The sequence below is a fragment of the Rutidosis leptorrhynchoides genome, chromosome 4 (genome assembly GCF_046630445.1).
Source record: "Rutidosis leptorrhynchoides isolate AG116_Rl617_1_P2 chromosome 4, CSIRO_AGI_Rlap_v1, whole genome shotgun sequence".
Classification (NCBI taxonomy): Eukaryota; Viridiplantae; Streptophyta; class Magnoliopsida; order Asterales; family Asteraceae; genus Rutidosis; species Rutidosis leptorrhynchoides.
In genome coordinates, this window is record NC_092336.1 from 527,509,668 (window position 1) to 527,526,562 (window position 16,895).

The 16,895-nt window shown below is 33.3% G+C and overlaps 2 protein-coding genes, 1 long non-coding RNA gene and 1 pseudogene across 35 annotated transcripts; 2 read left to right on the top strand and 2 right to left on the bottom strand.

Annotated features, from left to right (window-relative positions):
* Positions 1-197: 197 nt before the first annotated feature.
* LOC139839604 (uncharacterized) lies at positions 198-5,347 on the bottom strand. 33 transcript variants are annotated; one of them, XR_011757010.1, is made up of 9 exons: positions 5,015-5,334; positions 4,547-4,617; positions 4,408-4,458; positions 4,263-4,315; positions 3,565-3,672; positions 3,329-3,400; positions 1,869-2,106; positions 1,605-1,689; positions 529-910 (listed from the first exon to the last, which is right to left on the bottom strand). XR_011757010.1 is itself a non-coding variant. In XM_071829715.1 (6 exons), the coding sequence occupies exons 2-6, from the start codon at positions 3,565-3,567 to the stop codon at positions 466-468; spliced, it is 330 nt and encodes a 109-aa protein (XP_071685816.1). In that variant the 5' UTR covers positions 3,568-4,617; positions 5,015-5,346; the 3' UTR covers positions 198-465. The 33 variants fall into 33 exon arrangements, 2 of the variants coding, with proteins under 2 accessions (XP_071685816.1, XP_071685818.1); XR_011757009.1 differs by having other exon boundaries at positions 4,408-4,471; XR_011757007.1 differs by having other exon boundaries at positions 3,565-4,019; positions 5,015-5,333.
* Positions 5,348-8,059: 2,712 nt separating this feature from the next.
* LOC139904163 (F-box protein CPR1-like) lies at positions 8,060-9,279 on the top strand (annotated as a pseudogene).
* Positions 9,280-9,792: 513 nt separating this feature from the next.
* Positions 9,793-11,191, top strand: LOC139904514 (uncharacterized). The gene is made up of 3 exons (XR_011778847.1): positions 9,793-10,027; positions 10,430-10,494; positions 10,896-11,191. It is a non-coding gene; the product is annotated as an uncharacterized lncRNA (long non-coding RNA).
* A 661-nt stretch (positions 11,192-11,852) lies between these two features.
* On the bottom strand, positions 11,853-15,045 carry LOC139844967 (probable metal-nicotianamine transporter YSL12). Its single transcript, XM_071835184.1, has 6 exons — positions 14,748-15,045; positions 13,995-14,158; positions 13,807-13,904; positions 13,392-13,526; positions 13,082-13,271; positions 11,853-12,953 (listed from the first exon to the last, which is right to left on the bottom strand). Exons 1-6 carry the CDS (start codon positions 15,043-15,045, stop codon positions 11,853-11,855), a joined length of 1,986 nt encoding a protein of 661 aa, XP_071691285.1.
* Positions 15,046-16,895: the final 1,850 nt, after the last annotated feature.

The window sequence follows — 16,895 nt, forward strand, 5'->3', positions numbered from 1 at the left end:
TTTTACAATCTAAAAACCTAACATGAATGCACACTTAAATAGTTATGTGTTGCACGGTGGCTAAAAAAGTTGGTATAGTAATTCGTACATATTGTATGTGTTATACATTAAGTACATGTCGTATCTGCAACTAACAATATGTTAAATCACGCATGTTACATCTACATGGTTAATGATAATAGAAAACGATGAAATACATGTAAACGTATTTGAAAATAAAAAAACGACTGGTTATAAGAAAATTAAATTATAAAAATTGTGTACATTCTTTCGGTACAAACATTTTGCAAGACAACAACTTCACAAATGGTCATGTTCTCATCTTTGTAAATTATGTTGAATGGTGACCCAACGGATCCAAGTGTCTAAAGTAAACCAACTTTATTTTCTTCAGTAATAAAAATTGTAAGTACCATGGTTAATTACAAAGAAAAAGGTGCTTATCTTCCTTCCGTTAAACACTGTTCAATGGCCAACACGATAACATGAGCCTCCAGATCCTGCAAAGGTTTTAGCTCCTGCACAAAAAACATGAGCCTCTAGATCATACAAAGATTTTATGAGCCTGTGCGCTACACATCACTTAAAAAACACTAAAGATTAGCATAGTGTTTATCGAACTTGTTGAATCACGACAAAATATAACTAATAGTTTTAGCTTCACAAAGAAACATACTTGTTAAGTATTAAGGAGAAAATCTGACACAAACATGCAAAATCAATTTGAGTTAAATAATATAATTGGCAAATATCAACTCCTGAGTATAATGTTACGGGTTCTCATATGCTATTAAAACACTACATCATAATAAATCTCGAAACTAAATAACTCTCCACATCTTAATAAATCTTGAAACTAAATGACTCTGCATCATCATGAATTGACCATTGGCTTCCCTTGTATGTCATTCTACATCAGCAACAAAAACATATAATTAGCAAAATGCCGACTCTCAAAACTCCGCAAACTATAAAAGTTGACCCAATATAGTTAAACTTTCAATAAAGGCATGTAAATCCTTTACATACCCAAACTGCAAATATCCCACTATTACCATGTGAATTATCAAATTGTGACAACACCTTACATAATTCAAATAATTTAGCGACATTTTGACTGAAAAGACAATGAGAAATTTCCATATGGTCAAATTGCTCATTTAACCATTTTGAAAATAACATAAGATAAAATGCATTAAATACGGTATTAAGAATTTCAAAGCTAAATTACCTAATTAGCTAATATTAAGAACTGTGAGATTATTAGCTACATTATAAATATAACTTAAATATAATAGCATAAAATTATCTAATAATTGGCAGATAATTTGTAATTCATGTCATATGTGATGCAACCTATCGCATATTAAATTTGTATTATATGTAGCAATTCCAACCCATTTTCTATGAACTATCTCAACAGTATAAGTTGTAGCAATATATTCATAGATATCATTCAAACAATCTGTATTTATATAGCTATCTATGTACACATATTTGGATATATAAACCAATTATTCATAACCACATATATATGTACCAAAGCAAATCAAGCAGAATGCAAAAATACTAAATAACCTCAAATTTCTAAAAGAGTTGCGTACCAAAGCAAATGAAGCAGAATGCAAACACTTGTGTCATTTTGCTAAAGGAACAGTAGCCACATATTAACTCATCTTGCCATGCAATCTTATAAAGTAAATAGAAAAATTAGATGTTTCACCTTCAATAGAGAAACCTTGAAATTGAAAGGTACATCATTGACAGAAGAAATTTATAATTTTCGGGCCCACAAGTAAAGAGACAACCTAGTGTGATCCACTTGTGAACATACTTGTAGTGCCCATTTTAAATTTTTATTTAGGTACCTGATGAAGGGTTAGGAACAGGCTCATGAATGTTTTGAATACTCATTATGCTTTGATATTCTTGATGATCGTGATTACAAACATCATTACGTTTGATGATTTTGTCTTTACCGGTTGCTTTCCAGTACCCGTTCGGTGTTGCTCGACTTGATCTACCATTCGGGTACTTTCTATCTCGAGGGCTGAAAAAGAACCATTGTCTGTCACCAGTTTTAAGTTTAGATTGGCCTGCATATAGCAAAAACGAAGACATTGGTTAGTATTGTCTATAATCTATAATTGTATAAAAAACAGAGTTTGGAATTAAACTGTTATAAATATATCAAAATGACCCTACAAATTCATTAAAGCAATCATAAAACTATAACATCAAACAACACCACATGGCACAATATATAATGTTTAGATGTACTCTACTACTCAAAGTGGTTCTAATCACCTTTGAGCCTTAAACAATATTAGCTCTTTTTAAATTTTTGACTATCGAACAAAATAATAGATAATATATAACTAATAATGTACATGTGAATACTCTTTCACTTGCTATTAAACTAATTTGCAGCTAAGAAGAAACCAATTTGGTCTGCAAATAATAAAATAATCATGATTAGTGTAACTAAATTATCCCTGATATTATATAACTAAACCAAAATTCATGAAACACTGAACCTATGAATAAACCATCAGGAACTAACAAATAAAACAATACTCAATTACCTAAACATAACTTAAATAAATAACAAAACTTTCTGAAATAAAACAAATAACCCCTAATTGCGAGATACATAATAACTATAATTAAACAATACACCTAATAAAGATACCAAAAAAACAAATAAACAAAACCCTAATGATTAGTAATCACATACAGGAAACCCAATTAAAATAAAAATTCAGGAAAGATGAACATGTATATACCATTCAACACAAGAAACATAACTCATATCAAGGTTGCAAAAGACGCGAGACGGGGTCGAGACGGTCGGGTCCTAAAAGGGTCGAGACGGTCGAGACGGGGTCGAGACGGAGGTCTAGACGGATGTTGACTAACGTTGACTTTTAAATAAAAATGTTATATATTATATATATATATTGTACATTACATTATTCCAAACATAAGCATTTCACACATGTTTAAATACTTCAACATTTCAAACATAAAAAAAAGAAACCCTAAGTAATAGCACAACGTTTAATATTAAAAAAAAAAAAAAAAAAAAAAACACACTTGAAAAAAATCAGAAAAACCCGTTTTTTCCCGTCTCGGACCGTGTTTGACCGTCTTTTGACCTTTTTTGGTCGATTTCCGTTTTTTCAAACGTTTTATGTATAAACGGGACGGGGCACTCCAAAATATACACCCCCGTTTTTTTCCGTTTTTTACAACACTGACTCATATCAAATGAAATCAATAAACATAGAAAAAGATTGTTGCGTTGATTGAAGAAAAGTATACATACCAGGTAATTCTCAGGGTCCCACTTGTAAACATCAACTTCAGCAATGATATCAAGCGTTAGCAGCAGATCTTCCTTTTAAGATAATAAAGAACCAATTCTTCATCAGTTGGATGAAAAGAAACAAAATTAGTGAGCAATGAAAAGGTTCCTGTAGTGTGAGCATCATCAGGTCCAATTCTTAATCACTAACAACATGACGAACAAATACAATATCTATGTTAAAAGTTATCTCTTACCATTTTTCATGAAATGCTGATTTTTCACTTTGACATTTGTTAACTTTGTAGTGTGAGCATCATCTTTAAGTTCATTAGGCATAATCTTCAACTAATCCTTAATCCTACCTGTAGATTACATGAATCAAGTTAGTAAGTGCAACCTAAAAGATTCATGAAGACCTATCGTGAAACTCATAATCAGTAACGACAAATCAATTATTACTTAACAATACTATGCAACTACTAAAAAGAAGCAGATATTGTATTAACCATAATCTGTAGTGCTCACAGCAAACAGGTCAAGTTGGATAGTGGGTCAAAATATGGTCCTTCTAGTACAGTCAAAATGTGTTGAATCACAAAGGCTTCTATCTCCGTCTATACAACTTCGTAGAGTAACTAAAATTGAGGTAGTGAGAGTAAAATACCTAATTTTGTTCGATAATCAAATGACCAGCCCGATTTACCATTTCCTATTTCATATAAAAATTAAAACGTCACAAGCTTTAACGAAAAGTTATGTGATAGCCTAATGATTTGCAGGAACTTTATAAATGTGTATGTAACTATTCATAATATTATAATTAGATAAAATCAACAGCCTTAAAATTAATTTGAAAGCAATATGAATAATCAATAGTATAGAATAAAATTAACTATACCTTTTGTTCATATAGATTTGTTGCACACAATATTTGTAAAACGACGTCCAATACCTTTAATTAAAGAACATATCTTGGTCGATAGGTCACCTCAAAGAGAACTGGACCTGATTCATTTACATTGTTAACAGATAAATGACTTTGAAGAATGAATTAAATATTGTAAATCAGATAGTAACACAAATAGCAGCGAAGGTACCGTCATTATCGTTCGTCCACTACAACAAATAAGATTGCATTACCTCACGTCCTAACAACGATTGCTTATGAACAATAAGAGCTTCAAATTACTATTAAAATTCAAAAATCAATCGATTAAATATTGAAGATTGCATTACCTCACAACGATTGCTTATGCCGTAAAATCGAACATATGCTTCACAATCGCAATCGATCGAAACTGTTTGCCCTAAATCCGCAAATCAAATTAATATTAAAATTCAAAAAACAATGAATTAAATGATGAAGATTGCAATAACTGGCAACGATTGATTATGTGGTAAAATGGGCTATACAAATCAAAACATTAATCGTTGGATTTGTTCCTTACATTTGTGGGATTAGGGCACCGTAAATCATCTGTGATAAAATAACATACGGCATATATTTGTATTGATTATTTTGATTGTAGATCGATGAACTCCAAAAATCAAAAACGTTAAACCGATGAATGTTGGATGGTTAACGGAATCCGATTAAGAGTGAAATTAGGGTTGTAACAAAAGGGTATTCGTTTGAATAATTAGAGTTTCATAAAACCGGTCAGTAAAATATGAATCGACGCAATTTACAAAAACAAAATTTACCGGAATAAGATGAATTGTGGATGGTGACCGGTGTAGTATCAAAAGACTGAACTTTGTCGGGCTTAGACTTTCTAGCGAACTTCTGTTCATCGGACCGAAGCGATTCATCGAGCAGCGGTGGTATTAAGATTAATCGGTACCGATATGATTGTAAAAATGAATGGATTAATACTACACCTTTTCTGTTACAGTTTGACGACGTCGGAGCAGAAAAATGGCGGAAGAGATGGCATGGTGTCGGTCGTTTTTATTTTTATTTTGAGAGGAGAGATAAATTTGAGGTGAGAGAGAATGGATGAAAAGAGCTCTGTATGTGTTATTGTTCAACCGTTGTTAAAGTGGACACGTGTCTACGTAGGATAGCAATGGAATTAGAAAATGATTGGATAGCATTGTGACACTTGTAAGTTAGATGGGGATGTTTCTGTGCTTCTGACACATTGGCAGTGTACCTCACGCTTTATGAGAGGAAAATGATGATTAAGAATTAATAAAATAAAAATTATACAATTAAGTACTCCGTAACACATCCCTCTAGGGTTTATCTATTATTTCACGCTTGATTCACGCTTCTATTTCTATTGGTATCGCACGGTTCAAGAAAATTTCAAATGCCATAATAAATCTCACTGATGAACAACCAAGGATTTGGAATATCGATCAATCAGGTTTTGATTTCATATTGTTTAATTGAATTACAATTATTTGTTATTATTTAAAAAGTTAATTGATTAATTGAAAGTTTGTTGACGTTTTTTTTCTAATTTAGGGTTCTAAATTGGGCAGATTATTCACATGTGATTAATTGAAAGGCGATCAGTCATTATCGTACAATCTCGCTGATTGAAAAAGGTATGACTGAATTCGTTTGTACTCTGTTTCTAGGGTTCTAATTTTTTACCTTCCATCTTTTTGCTTAACGTAATTGTTTTCTGATTTCTAAGTCGTTAATCGAATTGTTGAAATATTATTGCTTGCAAACACATCAATCTTTTAATTTTATTATTGAATTGTTGATTTTTTTTAGGGTTCTACTATATTTTTTCTCCTTCCATCTTTTTGCTTGGCGTAATTATATTCTCCAGGTTACTCTTCAAATTGTATATTTATGTTGTGTTGTTTAATGGATGTTCTTTTTTGTTTTAGGTGTAGGGTTGCTCTTGAGATTCATTATGGTTTCTTTCATCTTCATTTTCAGGTCGGGACGTGGGTTGTAAGTGGGTCGACAAGGTTATGCCCAATCACAATCACAATTGCTTTTATATCGAAGGAAAATTATATATAAAAAAAACATTGAAACTGAAAATTGATTACTGTTATTAAAGTGTAATAACAAAACAAATAACTTTAAGTTAAATATACTTAGAGAGGGTGTATCTATCACTTTCTCCATGTTGATTACTAACTCCACAATTAACTCTAACGAGAAAGAACCTTTCAAATTGAGTGTGGTTACTTTTACTGGGCCAATTAAAGTGGACTGAATTGGGTCAATTTGGCCGGTTTAAATTGGGCTGTTGAATTATCATGCGTACTTTTTGCTTGAGGTTGCCGTGAACTAAATATTTAACTTTACTTCAGGAAATTCGACGTTGCTGATAACGGTGAAATTTCTCGAATAAAACACATCATTTACTTGAAGGTAATGGTTATTTGTATCTGTCTCTTTTCATTATCGTTTAAATCTCTTTTTTTTATTGTTATAATGCTAATGGTTAATGGTAATTTGATATCTTTTTTTTGTATGTTTGGGTGTGTTTTACAACAATGATTAAGTTAGCAACCCAAGGGCTACCACTTGGTTGTGGAGACCAAGTTGTATAATTTGGATTTAATAAATATATCTAGCCATTAAACAGTAGGATACATGATATATATTTGTTACATACAAAAACCTGTTATAAATTCAGTTAAATAGTCACCAGTCATAATAGTGTTGAGTTGAAGGTCACAATGTTAATTTTGCTATGAGAATGTCTATTAATACTGTTAAATGCATTTGTTTCATTGATTCGTAAATAATCAAGTGTTTTAAACATGTCGGATGGGTATTATATAGGATATGTTTTTGTTGTAGTTCTTAAGTAAAATTTAGGTGTTACATCAAATGGTTCAATGTATATCAACATGTACTATTATGATTTTATGTCATCTTATTTAACACATTTTATAATGGATAAAAGTGTTTTGATCCAACTCCCATTCTTACACTAGAGAGCTACACTATTTAATTTTATTTCATAATCAAATAGCAGTAAGTTGGATGAGCTATAACTCTTTTAACATAAAATATTTCACTCATGTAAAAGATAAGTGATCCGTTTATTCTTAATTAAATGATACGATTACATACTTGCATATAATTACTGTTGAATCATATGTTTCACATTATACGGTGGTGACTTATAAGTTGTTTTGTATTTCACTTTATATTTACTTGATCATTCAAGTGGTGTAACATTTAGTTCTTAGTTATTGATTAGTGATTTAGTTTTGATAGATTTAGGATTAGATGGGGTTATTAATTGTGTCTTATGATTTCCGCTTTATCATTATATCACTTCAAAACCAAATGGGTCGGTATGTACAAAAATTACTCAAACTGAAATTTGAAACTATTGCATCTCGAGCTTTGGTATGGTTGCCTGATAAAATAACTGTCTGATTCCACTTCACTACAAATACCTAAAACATATCATGAAACTGTTTCGTTTAAATAAACCCGTGATTTCACGGGTCATTTCACTAGTTATTATTATTACTCGTAGGGGTATTATTATCGATCATCAATCAATATCATATCATATGATTTATTCATATCAATCTCTTCTTCCCTATGGCCGATACTATAATGAGCTTAGCCGTAAGCCCAGAAATTAATTCAATTCAAATGGCCCAAAACTACAGGCCCAAACTCGAGCCCGTATACGAATTGTTAAACGAGTTCCCTGTACTCTGTAGTCTGTATTCTGTAACACCTCTTGTACGTCTTACACTACAGTCTCAGAGTTATAAACTTGATCATAAACCCTAAATTAACGAACAATGTCGATTTCAAAAGAGCTGCCAGAAGATGTAATCAGTGATATCCTGTCACTTGTTCCTGCTAGATACATTCTACGTTTCAAATCCGTTTCCAAATCATGGTACGCCCTTTTCCAAAACCCTAATTTCATCTCCAAACATTTCCAAAATCAATCCACTATTTCTGATCCGTCTTTTCTTTTTACACCTAATACATCCACCTCTTCAACCTCCACGTCTGATCGTAACGTTTGTTTGATCTTTTCCGATTCATCAGACAAATCCTTGAAAATTCCAATCAAAATTGACTTTCCCTTTTCGAAACCGTTTGATGTTTACGGGAGCTGTAATGGGTTGATTTGTTTGAGTATTTTGCCGATTGGTGCTATTATTTTGTTATGGAATCCTGCAACTAGGGGTTTTAAAGAATTGCCTATTTCGCCTATTGATCGTCCTCCTGGACTAGCTCCGGTTAGGGTTGTGTTAGGGTTTGGCTTTGATGATGTTGTAAAGGATTACAAGGTGTTGAGGATTGTGTATTACTATGATGGTTATCCATTGAATCAAGTTGAGATGTACTCGTTGAGTACGAATTCTTGGAGGGAGATTAAGACTCCTCTTCCATTTGTAATCTTTAGTTCATCATGTAGTGTGTTTTTGAATGGGAAGTTTCATTGGAATGCTCTTGGGTTTCAGGTGATGGGAGGGAAGAAGTTGATTGCGTGTTTTGATTTTCGTGAGGAGGCGTTTAATTACATAATGCTACCTCAGTTTGAATTACTTGCGCATATTGATGAAAGGATGGATGGATATTTGTTCGGTTGTAATGATGAAGGAATCACTAGGAATGATCGGTTCAGCTTGGATTGGGTCTAGGAAGATGCTTGAGGTGTGGGTGATGAAAGAATATGGAGTGGTTTCATCGTGGACAAAATATTTTTCAATTGAACTTAAAACTAAGGTTGGTAGATGGTTGGGGTGTGGATTGAAAGGTGAGTTTTTGTTCGAGAAGGATGATAATCAACTGGTTGTGTATGATTCGGATTCAAATTCACAAAGTGTTGTCAATTTGGGGAATCTTGCGGTTGCTGACTGTTCTTGGGTGTTTAATTATGTTGGAAGTTTAATTCCTATCAATGGTGGGAAGGTTGCCGAATGGACTAATTTATCGTCTGTGGTTCCTGATGCTTTCTTTGTTCAAAGATGAAGTTGACACTTAAGTAATTCTTTCTAATGCTAATCTGTATATGTTGCTGTTAATGTTAAGCTACCTTGTTTAAGTTGTTGAGTTTAGTCCCTAGTCAGTATCTTGTTTATGACTATTTGAAATATCGTGAGTTAGTTATCATGTTTAAAAGATATGACATGCACTTCTCTGTATGTTAAACTAGATTAATGGAAACATTATTTAAGAAGTAAAATTTCTCAATTTTCTCTTTGTCGCGTCTTCTACAATATACGAAACAATAAAAAAAAATTCTGATTGATTCCTCTAGGTTACTTTGTAAATGATTAGTGTTGCTTCCCAAATCTTATGCAGTTGTGAGTATGTGGATTGAATAAACCTTAAAACTTTATGATACATACGGAGTATATAATAATGAAATATATCCTTCTAATTTTGTTCATTCTATTAGTAAATGCGGAAAAAAGGGAGTAAAGTGTTGATTACATACGAAACTCAATTCTTGAGTGGGTCTATACGATACTATCACTAATTCAGTAAACTTACCGTAAGTGATTTGCTTACAACTTGATCCAGTAATGTGAAAAGAGAATAAAGCAGGAAAAGTGCCAAACTTTAATCTCACTAAAGCTATATGAAAATGTAAGGACTTTGGTGATACATGCACATTAGTACATTACATTATTTCGTAGCAGTGTTCTTCCAACATGAACAGCCGCAGCAACCGTCTCTTGGACTTGTACTCTTGCACTTGTTCTTCCAGCATGAACAACCGCAGCAACCGTCTCTTGCACTCTACATTTGTAAGTAACTATTATCTTATTTTCCCAAATCTTGTATCACATCAAGTTTAGGGGAGCTCAGACATGCGTTTGAACTCTTCTTTGGATTTGACTGTTTGTTTAGAAATGATTATGTTTATAATTATTTATGATTCTATGATTCTTTAGGGGTAATAATGCCATTTTCAAGTGCCTACGAAGTTAATGTAAGACAACTGATTATTGATATAATTACAAAAATACTTACGTATTCATAGCAGTAATTTTTTATTGTTGATAGTAGTTCTTGGAGTGGCAATAATCACTTTATTTTTTATTAATACACAGTGTAAACATCCCTCCTTTATAAATTTGAAACACATGACTCAATTTCATCAAACTTGAACCTTTTTATTAATCATGTTCATCTACAAACAATTGCAGGGTGAAGTAGCTCTAATGGGTACTTTTGGATTATGAGAGTATGTTCCTCACTTTCCTTTAGCTAGGTAAGATTTAAACCGTTTGTGGCCGGTATTCTAGTGCTTGATTCAATAGAGTTTGCATTAGTCACATGCTTAAGGGTTCTACATGAGCCTAAGATTGCAATTTGCTTGGCCCAAATTCACACTTTGGGTGATTACTAGAATTAGCATTTACGGAAAGACACTAAAGTGCCACCCTGGTGTCTTAAATATTGATATTGTAGGTTTCAAACTGAGTTGGGTTGGGTTGGGTTGGGTCGGTTGGGTTAATTGTCAAATGGTTTGGTCAAAACGGTATCATCATTCTTGTTCTTGTATTTTATAAAAAAATGTTGGCATGCCTACTATTCCCGGTTAAGCATAGCCTGGATCAAGTATCAATTCATCACTAAGAGGGGGGGTAATAAACTAAGGGATTCTTTCAGGGTTATATCCCAACCTTCAATGCAAAACCTAGGAAGCAACTGATGCACACCTGAGGCGAAATTCTACCAGCCAGTCATCGATAGCAACTGATCCAATACTAATGGGACATGCTCAAATCAAAGGCCTGGAAAAGTTCAGGCGAGAAATATACGAGTAAACCTATATTATAGGGATCATGATTTTATACCCAAATCAAAAGAAGAACAAAGTAATAATGATGGCCAAAACTCTCATGAAATAAAGAGAGGATCGAGACTAGAGAATTTGGACAAGTTTTCTGATAATAATTTTTCAAAGCAAAATACAAGTTATACTGGAAAGAAACAATTGTGCTAGCTAACTAACTGCATAAAATAACTTCTAGTGCTACACAATGAAAACTAAACAAGATAGATAGATAGATAGGATAACGTGTGTGCACGGAAAGGAGATGTTGACCATAATCCTCGCCCATTATACATCTACATTCTGTTAACAAAAACTGAAACAATTGGGCCACAGCATGGACTTCAATTAATGTAAAGAGCTGTCATCTTTCTTCTACGTATGGGCCTAGCAATGTTGGTCCAATATTTGATCCAGTAACAGATCGATCGCAACCCTGCCAGGATACGAGGACTTGTTCTTCTCCATTATGATCACACAAATCTTGTATTGTCTCATGTAGAAGAACCTGCTGATGTTGTTGTTAAGTGTTATTAATGCCATGGATGAGGAGCCCACAAGATATGATGGCATGTTCGGAGGTTGGCGTCCATATATAAAAAAATGAACCTTCAACATAATATACTCTGATTAACTTGTAAACCCAACTAAAAGAACAATGTACTCACAATAAAAAGACAGCTAACCAAATACCAAATTCTTTGAATCTGTACAAACTATGCAAACATCACTCTAATTTTGTACTCCATAATTAAGTAAAAACTAGCATTATACTAAAACTTACTAATAAATCAGTTACCCAAGAAACTATCTACTTTGGTGTTCACAGAAGCGGAAAGAAACTTCATGCAAATTGGAGCATTAACACCAAACATAGACAATACAGCCGCTGGCACGCCCCACAACGAGTCACCACAAATCATACCCGACGCCACAGCCGGTGCGAGTTCTTTAGCCGACTTTTTATTCTTCTTCTCCCATATGAAAAGAATCAAACTCCCAACACACATATCGATCGCAAAATAAGAGCCAAGGTAAAATGGAATTGCCATACACATAGGACTCGGGATAAACCTGTATAATCCATACTTTGTTTCATACTTCTTCAAAACAACAGTTAAAAGATTAACAACCATTGCACCAATGAAGAATCCAATCGAAAGTTTCAAACAGTTATGTGGAAGAGAACTGAATCCTTCACTACCAAGAACTGCAATTCCACGGAAAAGAGCACCGTATGGTGCAGGGTAAGATCCGTGTGGATCACCAACAGAATACGCACGATAAAAGAACCAAAAGACTAACGGTGACATAACACATCCCATTGCGGTTCCAAGAACTTGGCTAAAGAACATAGAACGAGGTGATGATAGCGTAAGGTATCCTGTTTTGAAATCTTGCATTAAATCAGAAGCTGTAGAAACAATATTCATCATCACACCACATGCTGCAAGACCCGCAACGATTCCACCGTGTTGCATCCCGGCCCACCCACTGAAAATCAAGATGGCTAGTTTACCGTAGTTGGAAGCTAGTGACCAGTCGGTTAGACCACAACCATATGCGTTACAAAAGGCTAGGACCGGGGCTATAAGGTAGGCTAAGAGCAAATGGTACCATTTTAATTGTGGGAAGATAAAGAGTGGCACTATGATTATAGATATAGCCGCCAAGGCTATGTAACCTCCAAAAGCTGTTAAGTTAGAGATTTGATCTTTAATGAAGTACTCGTTCCTTCTTTGTTCATCAAAACTAACCGGTGTATTATTGTTAGAAGATGAAGATTCTGACTTTTTTGACTTTTGTTTAATTACGGCAGCCGACATCACGATCAACATGTAAATGACCTGAAATAGTCCGTCTCCAAGCATAGTTGCAACAGCAAGAAATACCTGTGGAAAGAAACCATAAGAAACTTAAGAACACAATAAAAATACAATTAGAGACTATACCACTTTTGACCCATTACCCAACAGCCCGCCCGTTTTGTCAGCAGTAATTCAAGTTTTGAGGTACGTACCCTGTATCCTTGAATGCCATGAAGACTGCTTGCTGATAAATTGGCTGAGTACCATATTCCCTTCTTAGTTTCAATAATCGGCCACATTATACCCCAAGACAAAATTGCCCCCAAAAGTAAAGAAATGTTAACCATATAGGGACAGATCATACCGATACCAACATATGTCGAAGAGAAGTCAAAATAGAACCTGCAAGACAATACAAAATTAATATATCATGCAAGATTAAAACCATGTATGTCTAATTAACGGAGAAATACATAAAGAAAACGGAAAACGGAAATTTGAAAACGAAAAGATAATACTAACTTTTGAGAAAAGGCTTTTAGACCAAAAGTGGGGAAACTAGCAAACCCACAGTTATCAGCAGCAGCGAAAAACCATTGGAAAAACGCCCACACAAAGCTAAAAGAGAATGACTTGAATAGCATCGAGACTTGTTTCCTGTGACAAAATTCCAATAATAAAGAACTATTCTGTAGCAGATATAAACTCTTTCATGGTGTATACATATTTACATATATCAAAACATTATATGTTTAATAGGTTGTATACATTAGGAATACACCCTGAACTACTTTCAACCAATCAAATTGGTTAATAATACCAATATTTTTTCACAATTATAGTTGGTTGTGATAAGTATAATAGAAATTGACCCTTTTAATAAATAGATGGGACAGAGTTACCCCTGTAAAAGCTACAATATAAATCGATTACTTACTTTGCTAACTTGGCACCTTTTGGAGTGTGGAAGCTGTTTATAAGGTATGCAGTAGCAGTTCCGCTAGGATAAGTGAGCTTTAACTTCATAATCATCATCTGAATGACATAAACAATCAGAACATAAGTAACAGAATAATGAATATGATAACATATGTAACATACAGTTGATTTATAAAAGATGCATACCCTGCGTAGGGGCACAATCGAGAAGAGACCGACAAAGCTGACAGCAAAGAGATATGCAATCATCCACCCTGGAGCCAGTTTCTTGACATTAAGTGGATCGTTTCCAACATCTAATTGGGAAGCAACCTTTGAACTCATTCCCAACAAGTAACTTGCTGTCCCACCTGTAACCATCACATTTGAAATAATACGTGTTTATTACATACGAACTTTAATTTACAGCATAATCAAAGGTTATCAATGGTTCCCTACAACAATACAAAGTATGGACTCGGCGATTAAAAGCTGATTAGCCAACAATTTTTTTTTTATTCATACCATATCTATATCATGTATCAACGTATTACATTAAACTTAATTTCACATATAAACAATAATAAAACTAAAAATTATGCTATATCTTAAAGGTGCGATTGAGCATGGTGCTCTAGAAAACAATTAATCTGATCCATAACCTAATTTTTCTTATAATTATATAGCATTATCAATTAATTAGTTTGATAAAAAGTCATAACGTAATTGACACATATACACTAATCTGATTTATTTTATTTATTTAAACAGTCAAGTCTTAAAAATTTTTGAGATTTATATTGTTACTTTTATCCTTATTTCAATCTCAATTTCACTGATTTTTTTCAATTCAATATTAAGTATTATAGATAGAATTACATATAACACACACAAAATAAGAAACACACACAAAATAAGAAAGTTATAAAAAAAGAAAAGAAAAAGAAGTGAAGAACATACTGCTAAAAGCAATTCCAGAAGACGCCACAACGCAAGTCTGAATAACAGTATTCTCCTGTCGCGTAAACGGCTGCTTTAACAATCCGCATTTATCGAGCATTGCGGTCCATCCTTTGAGCATGGCGAATCCGAGCAAACCGGCAGCAACATTCAGCGAGGGTATAATGCCAGTCGTGAGATTAAGCTTGCAAACAATGAAGTTAAAGACGATCGAAAGCAATAAACTGGTAACGATTGCTCGAAACGTAATCTGGTTTCTCCATGACGGAACTTGTTGAGTTGAAAATACTCGCTCCATTGCTGCTTCTTCAGATTCATTATTATGCAGCGTGTTTTCTTCACCATCATTAATGGTCGTTGACTTCGTTTCTTTTGACGACGCCATTAACTAGTCGTTGCGTAAATTAAACCCTAACGAGCGAATTGTAATTGTTATTTCGACGACGAGCAGAATAGCACTCGTATTATATAGATAGAGTAAGAAGAATCCTTGTTGGATTATGAGTGGAATTACATAGCGAATCAAGAGTTTGTTGAGAATTACCGTTTTTTTCTCCACGATAATTAGCTGTCTATTAAATAATTTTAATTTTAATTATTAATTATTACTTGTACGTATTATATAGAGACAGAGTTAAGAAGAATCCTTGTTGGATTATGAGTGGAATTATATAGCGAATCAAGAGTTTGTTGACAATTACCCTTTTTTTCTCCACGATAATTAGCTGCATATTAAATTAGTTTTAATCTTCTCTATCAATCAATCTCTTCCCTAACCGTAATCGCTGACAATGATCCAATTCAAACGGCCCACAGCTACTGGGCCCAAACTTTAGCCCATATACAAATTGTTAATAGTGCTCTACCATAGGGGCGGAAGTAGTAACGGACAAGCGGGCACTCACCCCCTGTGAATTCGAAATTTTTAGTGCAAAAATTTTGATTTTTTTGATTTTGCCTGTGGATTTTTTTAATCAAATAGTCTTCCAATTTTGCCACCAAAGTCTCCATATTTTTGTCCAAAAGTCTTATTATTTTGCCCAAAGACCTCCTTATGTTACCGAAAAAAACTTCATATTTTACCAAAAGCATCCATATTTTGCCAAAAAAATTGTTGCGTTTTTAAATTTTTTTGCCCCAATAAAAAAAATTTATGTATCCGCCACTGTCTGTAACACCTACGTTATCCTCTACATTCTCTATGTATACATATACATTACACTTAACTGTTATCTAATATTGGTCACACATATTACACGTGTGTGATCGTATATAAATAGTGGTAAATTATTTGTAGGATACAGATCCGTCACAAGAATTTAAGTAGTTATTAGAACGATGAGAAAAAAAGACGTACCCTAACGAATAATATAAGTTATTTTAAAATACGACAACTAACGTTATATCAATAAACAAGAAATATAGCATTAGAATTACACACCGAAACCACGCAGACTTGCCTGAGTAGCCACCGAGTTGCCCAATGAAGCACACCACCCGGGTTCAATCCTTGACTATGTCAAATTGTTCAAAAAGGGAGTGTGACTAGAGGGTGCGCTGTGACGACCCGGAAATTTCCGACCAAATTTAAACTTAACCTTTATATGTTTCCGACACGATAAGCAGAATTTGTAATGTTGAATCTCAAAAAGTTTGGAACTACATTCATGTAATCAATTACCCTTTGACCGTGTTCGACGATTCACGAACAATTATGTGTATATAGATATGTATATATAATATATAATATTAACTGAAAACATTAACAAAGTATTAGATATATGATACTTTACATGAACATATTTGTTTCGATATATTTATCGACAGAATTAAGAGATAATATCAAATAATTGAATTATCAGATACATTATGATATGATTACGGGCCTATGTTATGAGGTCCGCTGTGATTTAAGAAATCTATTCTTTTTGACAACTCAATACTTAACCAGTATGATAAAGATAACGATATTTATATTTTATATTATTAAACATATAAAACGATTTAAATTAATATTATATATATTTTTTTATACGCGTATTATACGTACATAGTTTTATACTTTTACTATACTTTAACTTTACCTTTACTTTACTTTAACTTTAATAATTCATACTTTAATAATTCACTTTAATAATTCATACTTTA

Coding starts and splice junctions, on each gene's coding strand:
- LOC139839604 (XM_071829715.1), bottom strand. Junction 2,097..3,328: donor GGGACCCTGAGAATTACCTG/GTATGTATACTT, acceptor TGCTATATGCAG/GCCAATCTAAACTTAAAACT. Junction 1,690..1,979: donor CGGGTACTGGAAAGCAACCG/GTAAAGACAAAA, acceptor TTACTTTATAAG/ATTGCATGGCAAGATGAGTT.
- LOC139844967 (XM_071835184.1), bottom strand. CDS start 15,045: ATGGAGCGAGTATTTTCAACTCAACAAGTTCCGTCATGGAGAAACCAG. Junction 14,159..14,747: donor TTCTGGAATTGCTTTTAGCA/GTATGTTCTTCA, acceptor TGATGGTTACAG/GTGGGACAGCAAGTTACTTG. Junction 13,527..13,806: donor AAAGGTGCCAAGTTAGCAAA/GTAAGTAATCGA, acceptor ATTTTGTCACAG/GAAACAAGTCTCGATGCTAT.